Source organism: Astatotilapia calliptera, chromosome 6 (assembly GCF_964374335.1).
Source record: "Astatotilapia calliptera chromosome 6, fAstCal68.1, whole genome shotgun sequence".
Classification (NCBI taxonomy): Eukaryota; Metazoa; Chordata; class Actinopteri; order Cichliformes; family Cichlidae; genus Astatotilapia; species Astatotilapia calliptera.
In genome coordinates this window covers 10,553,576-10,565,431 of record NC_137427.1, presented here as the reverse complement: position 1 = coordinate 10,565,431, position 11,856 = coordinate 10,553,576, and the positions used below count along the sequence as shown (strand labels likewise).

Here is an 11,856-nt window from a genome sequence, read left to right as displayed (position 1 = left end):
GAACGCAGCACGCCTTCTGATTGGTGGAAACTAGCAGGAAGAGAGGAAGAGGACTCAAATCTTGAGAGCTGTCAAACTGGGCTACTCGCTAACCTTCCATCACACGAGCTCACATTTAGCATTCACCCGCCTGTTGCTTTGTAGGAACGTTTGGGGTTTCGGTGAAGCCCGGCTAAATCTGAGACCGTTGCTTCTGCTGCCTTTTAGGAGGAGTCACTTTCCCCGAAGTTCCCGGAAATACAGCGTAGAGGACATTGGTGTGAGGATGGCTGCGTACAAGATTGTCCTGATCCGCCATGGAGAGAGCTGCTGGAACCAGGAGAACCGCTTCTGCGGCTGGTTCGACGCGGACCTGAGCGAGACCGGGGAGCAGGAGGCAAAGAGGGGAGGACAGGCCTTGAAAGGTACGGTATCAGAAAATGTCAAGGCCTAATCGGGCTTTCTCTCGGTCACTGGATTAAGCCACAGCAAGCCGGTGCTTACGCAACTTTGTTGAATGGGGAAACCGGTGGTAGGCCCAGTGCGGCAGAAGGGATGGAGTCATTTCACGGGTTGTCCCGCAGTCTGCTGGGCCACACGGTCACTGCTTCAAATTAAATGCTACTGGAGTTTTTTTCCATTAGCTTCTCTCCCACCGGGGCAGACGGTTTGGCGCCTCCTGGTGCAGCAACATAGCCTCTAATTTTCATTCAAAGAAAGCAATTCTTATTTGTGGTGTTCTTTAACCACAGAAGTATTTTGGAGAGTCATAATATAATTAATTTAGTCTTTGACGATCTTAAGTGTATTTGTATTTATCAATAATAATAATAAAAATCCATAGCTTTTAGAAATGAGCATATGAATTAAAACTGGAGCATATAACCAGGCCAAAGATGCTTTTGTTTCCAGAGGGCAGAATATTACTGTTTGCTGAGTCATCATGCTGGATTCACACACACACACACACACACACACACACACACACACACACACACACACACACACACACACACACACACACACACACACACACACACACACTCTCCTGCTGTTTTTTTTATGACCTAAAAATCCCAAACAGGCACATCTTGCAGTGTTAAGTCTGCCAGTGCCTTGCGGCCCCTGACCAAGAAAAATCACATGCAACTGATAAAAGAAGGGCAATAAAACATGAAGGTATCTATTATTTGATCCTGTGAATGGTAGCTGCAGTAGTATTCCTTCATGAAAAATATGACAAACTGTTTTGAAATACACGTCTCAAAATGTCATCTCTATTTCCCCTCAGATGCTGGCTATGAGTTTGACATTTGCTACACATCTGTCCTAAAGAGGGCCATCCGCACTCTGTGGTTTGTCCTGGATAGCATCGACCAGATGTGGCTGCCCGTCCACCGGACCTGGCGCCTCAACGAGCGTCACTATGGTGGTCTGACTGGGCTGAACAAGGCTGAAACGGCAGCCAAACACGGGGAAGCCCAGGTCAAGATCTGGAGGCGTTCTTTTGACATTCCTCCCCCACCTATGGATGAGGGACATGACTATTATCAGACCATAAGCAAGGTAACCGCTCGGGGAAATTATGACAAGTTGACTCTTTTCGTTATTGCTTCAATGTAACCCTGCGTTGCTGAAACTATTTTGACAACACCGACTTCTTCTTTTTCCCTGTAGGACCGACGTTATGCTGACCTGACAGAGGACCAGCTCCCTAGCTGTGAGAGTCTTAAGGACACCATTGCTCGGGCACTTCCTTTCTGGAACGAGGAGATCGTGCCACAGATCAAAGAAGGAAAGAGGGTGCTGATTGCTGCCCATGGCAACAGTCTCCGTGGCATTGTCAAGCACCTGGAGGGTAAGGAGTAGAGGAGAAACTTGTGAAACATTTCTCAGCACTAAAAACACCTTTCAGTGTTATTTCACTTACTATGAGTCAACAATGAATTGAGTTACCTGCTAAACCTTCATAAAGGCCAATATTTGATCCATCCATTTGGGTTTTAGGGAAGTCAGAAATTAACTTATAGACAAGAGTGTAGAGTTATTAGCTGTTGCAGTGGGTTAACTAGCAGATTGTTATTGGTCTAGGTGGCCACATTCCTAATAGTGCAGACACCCAAGTTTATGACTGTGATAACTTGAGAGTTACACAGTGTTGTTTTTTGAAATTATACCATAGAGGCATCTACTAAAAAATCTCAGGCAAGTTCGAGTCCTGGTGACCTTGACCTCAAGGTCAGAGGTCACCAGGAGCAGCACCATAGGAGCAGCTATTAAATTTTTTTGAGTTTGAATCTGTGACCTTGAATTCAAAGTCAAGGTCATAGGTCACATTTTCTGAAAATCTTGTAAATGCAATAACTCAAGAAGGAAGTCACCTAAGATTTTCAAATTGATCTAGTTGCAGGCTGAGGGATAGGCAGTATTTTGTGTTCCAAGCAGGTTTATTTTAGTTCTTAAGTTGTGAATTTTAATGTAACAGTTTAACAATCATGTGTTTATCTAACAAAGCTATCATCCGCTGTTACGCATTTTAACGCGGTCTAAAGCAGCAGCAGCTACATTGAAATGAGTTACAGCTTTGTGTCTGTCATTGTTTCATAGGTATGTCAGAGGAGGCCATCATGGAGCTGAACCTGCCAACAGGCATCCCCATCGTGTATGAGCTGGACAAGAACCTGAAGCCTATTGGACCCATGCAGTTCCTGGGAGATGAGGAGACTGTAAAGAAAGCCATGGAAGCTGTAGCTGCTCAGGGCAAAGCCAAGAAATAGACTTGTCCTTCCTTTGGGAGTAAAGATCAATCATCTGCTTTTTTTTTCTTTTTCTTTCCCCATCCAGTTTTGAAAGGGTCATTTACTGTTTATGTCATCGCAGACTTGAGCACAGGTAGACACACAATGTGCACTTTATCTTAATACCACCCATTTTTCACAAAAATGTACAATCTGATGTTTAATTTGACTGCTCTTTACTTTGTTACATACTGAAACACACATTTCATTATTAGACTGTGGATATAAGTTGTAATGTGGTTTAAGCACTGACCAAATATAAATTAGGGACCAGCAAACGCACTACCCCAGCAGAGTTCCAAGTATTCTTTCCAATTTACAATCCATGTAGATGAAGCGCAGCGGAAAAACCTACAGTTACACTGGCTATGTTAAAGTGTGAGCAGACTTGCTCTAGACTGCTGAATATTGTTTGCTGTGGCATTGTGCTTAAAAATTAATAAATGTTGTGAGTCATTATGCAGTGTACTGTGTGTGATGTCTTTTTTTTTTTCCAGGACAACTGCACTTTTTTTTTTTTTTATATGGTAACTGAGAAATTTGTCTCAGTAAAAGGCAAATATTGAAATGCACTTTATCCAGTTCCCTCACTAAGTAAATGCAATTAGCAGAAATGAAAAGTTTGTTTTAATTGCCTTATGTGATAGTCCTTGTATTCACACTTTTCTGTCACAGTAACTGCTACTTCAGCAGCTGTTCTGTTGGTTAAACACATTTGTATTTCTTGTATGCATCCATAGATCAACACGTTTCACACGAGACTCTGATAACGAGTTTTGTAAACTGCAACCAATCGAAAATGTGAGAGATTGTTTTAGTTTGTGGGATTGGGGGGGCAAGTTTTTTTTCTCTCGAAGGTTTGAGATGCACCGTAACAGAGGACTATCATAAACATGATTATTTTGAAGAAATGGCTCCTTGGTGGCAATTTTCCGATTATATGATGTTTTTAAAACCATGCTCAGATAAAGAGATTTTCAATAAAATAATCTACAATTAAATTTACATTGTAGGGAAGTAATAAACCTAGTACATCCCAATACTGTAAGTAGCTAACTTTCATAATAGAGGTGGGTAGATTGATACCAATATCGATCGTATCAATAAGAATGCTGGTACTGGTGTCAGATACTGCATCAGATTGCTACCAAAATCTGCAGTATCTCACTGACGTATTTCATAATTATCTGACCATATACAGTGGGGCAAAAAAGTATTTAGTCAGCCACCGATTGTGCAAGTTCCCCCACTTAAAATGATGACAGAGGTCAGTAATTTGCACCAGAGGTACACTTCAACTGTGAGAGACAGAATGTGAAAAAAAAATCCATGAATCCACATGGTAGGATTTGTAAAGAATTTATTCGTAAATCAGGGTGGAAAATAAGTATTTGGTCACCTCAAACAAGGAAAATCTCTGGCTCTCACAGACCTGTAACGTCTTCTGTAAGAAGCTTTTCTGTCCCCCACTTGTTACCTGTATGAATGGCACCTGTTTGAACTCATCATCTTTATAAAAGACACCTGTCCACAACCTCAAACAGTCAGACTCCAAACTCCGCCATGGCCATGGCCAAGACCAAAGAGCTTTCGAAGGACACCAGGAAAAGTATTGTAGACCTGCACCAGACTGGGAAGAGTGAATCTACAATAGGCAAGCAGCTTGGTGTGAAAAAATCAACTGTGGGAGCAATCATCAGAAAATGGAAGACATACAAGACCACTGATAATCTCCCTCGATCTGGGGCTCCACGCAAGATCTCATCCCGTGGGGTCAAAATGATCATGAGAACGGTGAGCAAAGATCCCAGAACCACACGGGGGGACCTGGTGAATGACCTGCAGAGAGCTGGGACCAAAGTAACAAAGGTCACCATCAGTAACACACTACAATGGCAGGGAATCAAATCCCGCAGTGCCAGACGTGTTCCGCTGCTGAAGCCAGTGCATGTCCAGGCCCGTCTGAAGTTTGCCAGAGAGCACATGGATGATACAGCAGAGGATTGGGAGAATGTCATGTGGTCAGATGAAACCAAAGTAGAACTTTTTGGTATAAACTCAACTCGTCGTGTTTGGAGGAAGAAGAATACTGAGTTGCATCCCAAGAACACCATACCTACTGTGAAGCATGGGGGTGGAAACATCATGCTATGGGGCTGTTTTTCTGCCAAGGGGACAGGAGAACTGATCCGTGTTAAGGACAGAATGAATGGGGCCATGTATCGTGAGATTTTAAGCCAAAACCTCCTTCCATCAGTGAGAACTTTGAAGATGAAACGAGGCTGGGTCTTCCAACATGACAATGATCCAAAACACACCGCCCGGGCAACAAAGGAGTGGCTCCGTAAGAAGCATTTGAAAGTCCTGGAGTGGCCTAGCCAGTCTCCAGACCTCAACCCCATAGAAAATCTGTGGCGGGAGTTGAAAGTCCGTGTTGCTCGGCGACAGCCCCAAAACATCACTGCTCTCGAGAAGATCTGCATGGAGGAATGGGCCAAAATACCAGCTACTGTGTGTGCAAACCTGGTAAAGACCTATAGTAAACGTTTGACCTCTGTTATTGCCAACAAAGGTTATGTTACAAAGTATTGAGTTGTATTTTTGTTATTGACCAAATACTTATTTTCCACCCTGATTTACGAATAAATTCTTTACAAATCCTACCATGTGGATTCATGGATATTTTTTTTTTTTTTTCACATTCTGTCTCTCACAGTTGAAGTGTACCTCTGGTGCAAATTACTGACCTCTGTCATCATTTTAAGTGGGGGAACTTGCACAATCGGTGGCTGACTAAATACTTTTTTGCCCCACTGTATAACTTATTCAATCATGTACCCGCCCATGTGTGGCTCAACAATCATGGCGGATCAACGCATTTTGTTCCGCTGACGCTAGTGACTCTGACCAATCAAAATCTTCCCAAGCCCTTCGTCCTAACCAATAGGCTGCCTACGTTCACCTCTCGAAAACATGTCGCCGATGAAGCTGTGCGTTCCCGGTAAGTCCCGTAATTTTGTCTCTAAAAGCGCTTAAAAACTAAATATACCGGTGTGTAGATTGTATTTTGGGATATGTAAACAGATTTAACAGCTTTAGCGTCATTTTCTATTAGAAAAGGAAGTTAAACGGCATTCCGAGCGTGTGAAACCCTGGTGATTATTTCCAGCTGCCATGCGTGGAGTAGGCTTTGGCTTCCCGTACTTGTAACGCTATAGTAACTTATTTTATAATCAATCACCTGTTGGATCAGCTGACTGTCAGATGGAGTCGGGGTTTTCAGCTCTACCGTATCATGGTCTTTTACCGTATTTGCAGGGCTGTGAGTTATTGACTTTGGCTTTCCACTGCTGATGAGACCCGATCCGCAGCCCTGCCCATCTCCTCGGGCAAGATAACGCATTCCTAAGCTTTGTTTTGTCACACCCGTGGGAAAACTGCATGTCTATCCGGCGCATGGCAGTAGTGAACCTTAAATGAGTTGTCAGCAGGAGTAGCATTTAATTTCATTCTAATTACGGTTGAAAAAGCGCAAAGTAGCAAGATAATTAATTGTAGTGCAAGAAAAATGAAGGGTAGTAATGTGTCACATGACATAAATTATGTTTTGTGTTTTAATCTTATTGTCCATGATGTGTTTTGTGCTTAAGGGTTGCAGATACATTGTTAGTCCCACAATGCTGTTACATCAAAGCATCCTCAGTTAGTCTCTCCGTTTCAGTTAGCAGATGATAACCAAAATAAGGGAAACTATTATTATTGTTATTATTCTTTAGTTATATATTATATAGTCTATGTTGACAATTGTAACAAAATATTCTGTTACAATGCTGGATGCTTATATTAAACATGGACAAAGTTTTAAATAATGATATGTACAGATCATCCCTGTAAGCCAGTAGCTCATTTTCAGTTTTTATTCTACGGTACTTCTGGATCTTTGTTTTGTCCTCAAGAGAGGGAGGATGTTCAATCTGTCTGATAAAGATGTCAGATAAAGATGGTTGATGGAGATGTGAAAAGGCTGGGTTCAGATATGGAGCCAAGCATAAGATAAAGATTATTTTTGGTGATGACTCATGCAACAATGTTTTTATTTTAATTCATTTTTTTAGAAGGAACAGTGCATCTCCAGAACCCAAACACTAACACAACATCTATGTCTTTTTGTTTGTACTTAGGTGACAAACTATGCAGCGCGGAAGACTGTATTCCTGGCACAGGAGTATACCTGCGACATGGCTACATATACTCGTCACTAGCAGGCTATGTGCTCAGGAAGAATGAGGGAGAGGAGGTAAGGGGTGTGGGTAAGACAGGGGAGGGGAAAGTTTGTTCAGCAGTGAGACAAGTACAAATGCCAGACTAAAGGTATTTTTGCAATGTCTGTTGACGTGAGTGAGCTGAACTAGTTTTGTTAATGTCTTAAGTGATTTGTACATCATATGGATAACTTCTACTGGGATTATTTTGTCTCCTTAGTTACCAGTGATTTCAGTCGTGAGGGAAACAGAAACACAACTGCTGCCAGATGTAGGCGCAATAGTCACCTGTAAGGTATGCAATAGAATAAGAAACTGTTACTACCGCTGGATGTTCTGAGTAAATATTCGTGCACAGTTTACAATCTGTTTTATTTATTTTTCATTTAACAGGTAACCAGCATCAATCCCAGATTTGCCAAAGTCCACATCCTTTATGTAGGTTCCACACCGCTGAAGGACCGCTTTAGAGGCACTATCAGGTAACCACAAAAACTGAGCCAGTTTTTGTCTAATATTATACTGGAGACTGTTCAGTACAATTCAGTTTTATTTATACAGAGTCAAATCACAATAACAGTTGCCTCAAGGTACTTTATATTGTAAGGTAAAGACCCTACAATAACACAAAGAAAACAGAGAAAACCCAACAATCATATGATTCCCTATGAGCAAGCACGTTAGCGATAGTGGGAAAGAAAAACTCCCCTTTAACAGGAAGAAACCTCCAGCAAAACTAGGCTCAGGAAGGGTGGCCAATAGGATAAGATGGGGACTGATTATTCCAGACCTTGTATGTGAGGAGCAGGATTTTGAATTCAATTCTGGATTTAACAAGGAGCCAATGAAGAGAAGCCAATATACGAGAAATCTGATCTCTCTTTCTAGTCCGTGCCAGTACTCTTGCTGCAGCATTTTGTATTAACTGAAGGCTTTTCAGTAAGTTTTTAGGAAATCCTGATAATCATGAATTACAGTCGTCCAGCCTAGAAGTAATAAATGCATGAACTAGTTTTTCAGCATCAGTCTGAGACAGGATCTTTCTCATTTTGGAAATGGAAGAAAGACATCTTACATTTTTGTTTAATATGTTCATTGAAGGACATATCCTGGTCAAAAATGACGTCTTTAAGACATTCTCGTAGTTTAACAAATTGGTGTGCACTATCTGGCTTAATAGATAAATGAATGAATAGATAAAGTCTAGTGTCATCTGTATAACAGCGGAAATGTATGCTATGTCTTCTAATGATACTGCCTACGGGAAGCATGTATAATGTGAACAGAATTCTAGAATGGAACCCTGTGGAACGCCATAGTTATTCTTCCTATCTGAAGAGGACTCTCATTTACATGAACAAATTGCAGTCTTTTAGATACGATTCAAACCGCTGCAGCGCAGGACCTTTAATACCTACAGCATGCTCTAACTGCTGTAAAAAATGTTATGGTCACAGAGATGTGTCCACTGTCAGAGGCCATAAGAAGCTCAATTGTAACCTTCACTAAAGCTAATTCTGTAAAGAAACTGTTAGAAATACCAGGTAGGTAAGAATGAAGAAGCCCAGCTAGTCTTATTCAAATTCAAACCGATGAGTTGATTTAAAAACAACGAAATAAACTCATTAAAGTCTCTACTTAAACTCCAATATATGTATGCCAAACTTTCAGACTGCTAATCATGTGAGATGGGCCTGAGGCGGCCAAAAGCAGGACCTGTTTTAACCCTCTCAGGCTCAAATTAAACTTTTTGTTGCTAATGCACAACCAAGTCCTGCAGTGGTACTCCTGAGTAAAAAAAACTCATAAAATATGTATGTGGGGTAATCAGGTTGTTAGTTTTTAACTGTTGCAAATCGGCAACGCCTGCCTCGAGAGGGTTAAGGAGGTGGTTGTAGAAAATGCTCATAGCCGCTACCGTACAGATCTAACTCCAGCGTGAGGCAGGGTTTTATGGACATAATATTCTGGCCTAAACACAAACTCACTCTCTGTTTCTCTACAGAAAAGAAGATGTGCGTGCAACAGAAAAAGACAAGGTCTGTTTGAATTCCTGTTTTCCACTCACATCTTTCATTAGTTTCTTCTGCATATAATAATTTTTATTAAAATAAGGTGACATGTTTATTTGTAACCGTTTTTCTTCCTTGTTACAGGTAGAGACATACAAAAGCTTCAGACCCGGTGACATCGTCTTGGCAAAAGTTGTATCCTTCACATTATTATGCCGTCACTGGTGGTTTTGAACCAGCGCATGCTTGTCATTTCTTTTTCTTTTTTTCAACATTTACATAATTGTGGACTCTGAATTCATTCCCCAGGCTGAGACTGTCAACAACAAGTTTTCCTTTTTTCATTTCAAAATGTGCTTGAGGGAGAATATTTGTCACAGTCAAAATAACCCCTGTGCCAAAAATGTTAATAAGAGTGAACGATGAATGACTGGAAAGTATGCAGGTCATATGTAACTTTTATTTCTTCCTGGAAACACATCAGGTCACCAAGACACGGCTTAAAAAACAAAAACAAAACGTGATGTGTAACATGTAAACGTTTCATCATCTGCCTTTACAAATTCACCTTTCCATTTCTGGAATAAGAATTTTTTAAATCCTGATTTGTATCCATTGATAAACCTTGACGTGACTGTGTCAGATTTCTCTTGGTGATGTTCAGTCTAACTACCTGTTGACAACAGCAGAAAATGAACTGGGAGTGGTCGTTGCACACAGTGAAGCAGGTAAATATCAAATGCATAATATGGCCATTGGCCTTGAAGCGCTGGAGAATTCCAGCACCGTGCTGCACAGAATACTAGCACCCTGTTGGACCACAAGGTGGTGCTATCTGATGGATTATCTTTCTACAGAAAAGCATTTGTTAGGTTTGTTATTGCCACTTGAAGACTGTGACAACACATGTGAGAAACATGTATCAGTCTTCTTTTAAACTACCACTGCTTTTTGCAGAATTATAATTGTGCCTAAGTATCAAAATGTCTGATTCACTAATCTGTTAGCTGTGAAGTAATTTATTGTTGGTTAATAATGTAATCTTGATGTATTTTTTTTTTTTCACTCTGTTTTTCTGTATCCCAGGTGCTCAGATGGTTCCCATCAGCTGGTGTGAGATGCAGTGCCCACTTACGCACGCCAAAGAGTTCCGTAAAGTAGCGCGAGTGCAACCCGAGTACCTACAAGCATGAGTCTGGAAATTCCTTCCTATCACAAGGAACACACAACCCCGCCCGTCTGTCCTTCAGTCACTCCTGTCAAGTAGCTTCCCAGCTCTGTTTTTCGATGCTATCTGAGTAATGATTCACAGATTACTTCTGGTTTCGCGTGTCTTAAGTGTTTTGCAGAAAGCTGTCTTTCATCTGTCCATGCTGTTTATTTAGTCATCTTTTCATTGTGTTGGATTAAAACCACTGAACAGAACAATTTAGAAAAAAGTGGTTAAATTCCAAACAATAGCAGGTGTTGTTAAATCCACATGCCAGAAATGTGGGTGTGAAAAATTGCCTTTAAATTTTCTGACAGCAATCATATTAGAACTGTATCAGTTCACTCAACGTGTTGCATTGCAGCTGCCAAACTGTCACAAACCTGAAAACTGAAAATTGAGCAACTAGCCAAATGCAGGAGTCACTTAGTTTTACTGTTAAGTATTACAGTTAGAAATGTGGCAGGTCATCGGGTTGGTTAGTCGATAAATGGATGGATCTTTGACATAAAGACAAAACTGGACTCTTTTATATCCATTTTATATCTGGAGAGGTGAGAAAAGTGACCCTGATCCAACCAGAAATACTACATAGGTAGCAATGTAGTTTTTCTGCTGAGATATCCATGCAACTAACCTGATTGGCCACGTTCATAAAAGTGAAAGACTTTGAGCTGAAAAGACTGAGCTTTTTTTTTTTTTTTTTTTGTTCCTTTAAAACTTTTCAGTTTCTAGTAAAATAAATGTGATTAAAAGAATGGAATACTGAAGTACTGCATACGATAGTCAGATATTTTTGATTTCCAGCATATTAACTCAAAGATTATAAGCGAAATACAAGAAAGCAGTAATACTAACATTTTCTTTGATATATACTGGACTTCTCTTATTCTTTCTTTACTGTACAGAAGATGTGCAAGAATGAAATAAAACGACTATCCAAACCATCTGTGCAAGGTTTCCTCTTTACACACATTCATAAGATCACAATGAGAATTTTGATTACTTCCACATTGCTTTGCAAATTAAAATCATTTGACAATTATTATATTCTGTGTTTTACAATTTTGTGGCCCATGCTTTTGTAAACAGACCGTTAACACATTTAACTCAATATGTTCTAACCGAACTCTTTCTCAGGTGCACCATGCTGGCACTGGGTTCATCAACCCTTTTGGCTTCTCAAGTGCTTTAATTCCTTTTCACATAGAATCTACAAGGTGTTCAAACCGTTCCTCAGAGTTTGGTTAATGTTAACATGACGACATCACGAAATTTCTTCAGATTTCTCTGCTGCACATCCATGATGGTGAATCCCGTATTCCGTGTCATCCCAAAGGTGCTCTTTTGGATTGAGTTCTGGAAATGGTGTGTTAGCCTGCTGTTATCTTTGTACACTCTGATCATAAAGGGTTGGACATGTTCAACAATACTCAGTTGGTACTAAGAGGCCCAAAATGTGCCAAGAAATTATTTCCCCACACTGTTTCACCGTCACATTCAACCTGAGCCACTGATACAAGAGGATGGATCTCTGCTTTCATGTGGTTTACTCCAGATTCTGACCTGGTAGTGACTGACTGCCTGGGTAGGAT

The 11,856-nt window shown here is 40.7% G+C and overlaps 2 protein-coding genes across 2 annotated transcripts; both read left to right on the top strand.

Moving 5' to 3' along the window:
* Nucleotides 1–3,240, top strand: pgam1b (phosphoglycerate mutase 1b). Its single transcript, XM_026170214.2, has 4 exons — nt 1–404; nt 1,271–1,545; nt 1,657–1,837; nt 2,587–3,240. The coding sequence occupies exons 1-4, from the start codon at nt 266–268 to the stop codon at nt 2,754–2,756; spliced, it is 765 nt and encodes a 254-aa protein (XP_026025999.1). The 5' UTR covers nt 1–265; the 3' UTR covers nt 2,757–3,240.
* Nucleotides 3,241–5,652: 2,412 nt separating this feature from the next.
* Nucleotides 5,653–11,205, top strand: exosc1 (exosome component 1). The gene is made up of 8 exons (XM_026170213.2): nt 5,653–5,778; nt 6,959–7,074; nt 7,260–7,334; nt 7,433–7,521; nt 9,045–9,078; nt 9,196–9,246; nt 9,695–9,779; nt 10,138–11,205. Exons 1-8 carry the CDS (start codon nt 5,751–5,753, stop codon nt 10,242–10,244), a joined length of 585 nt encoding a protein of 194 aa, XP_026025998.1. The 5' UTR covers nt 5,653–5,750; the 3' UTR covers nt 10,245–11,205.
* Nucleotides 11,206–11,856: the final 651 nt, after the last annotated feature.

Coding starts and splice junctions, on each gene's coding strand:
- pgam1b (XM_026170214.2), top strand. CDS start 266: ATGGCTGCGTACAAGATTGTCCTGATCCGCCATGGAGAGAGCTGCTGG. Junction 405..1,270: donor GGGAGGACAGGCCTTGAAAG/GTACGGTATCAG, acceptor ATTTCCCCTCAG/ATGCTGGCTATGAGTTTGAC. Junction 1,838..2,586: donor CATTGTCAAGCACCTGGAGG/GTAAGGAGTAGA, acceptor ATTGTTTCATAG/GTATGTCAGAGGAGGCCATC.
- exosc1 (XM_026170213.2), top strand. CDS start 5,751: ATGTCGCCGATGAAGCTGTGCGTTCCCG. Junction 7,335..7,432: donor GCGCAATAGTCACCTGTAAG/GTATGCAATAGA, acceptor TTCATTTAACAG/GTAACCAGCATCAATCCCAG. Junction 9,780..10,137: donor CGTTGCACACAGTGAAGCAG/GTAAATATCAAA, acceptor TCTGTATCCCAG/GTGCTCAGATGGTTCCCATC.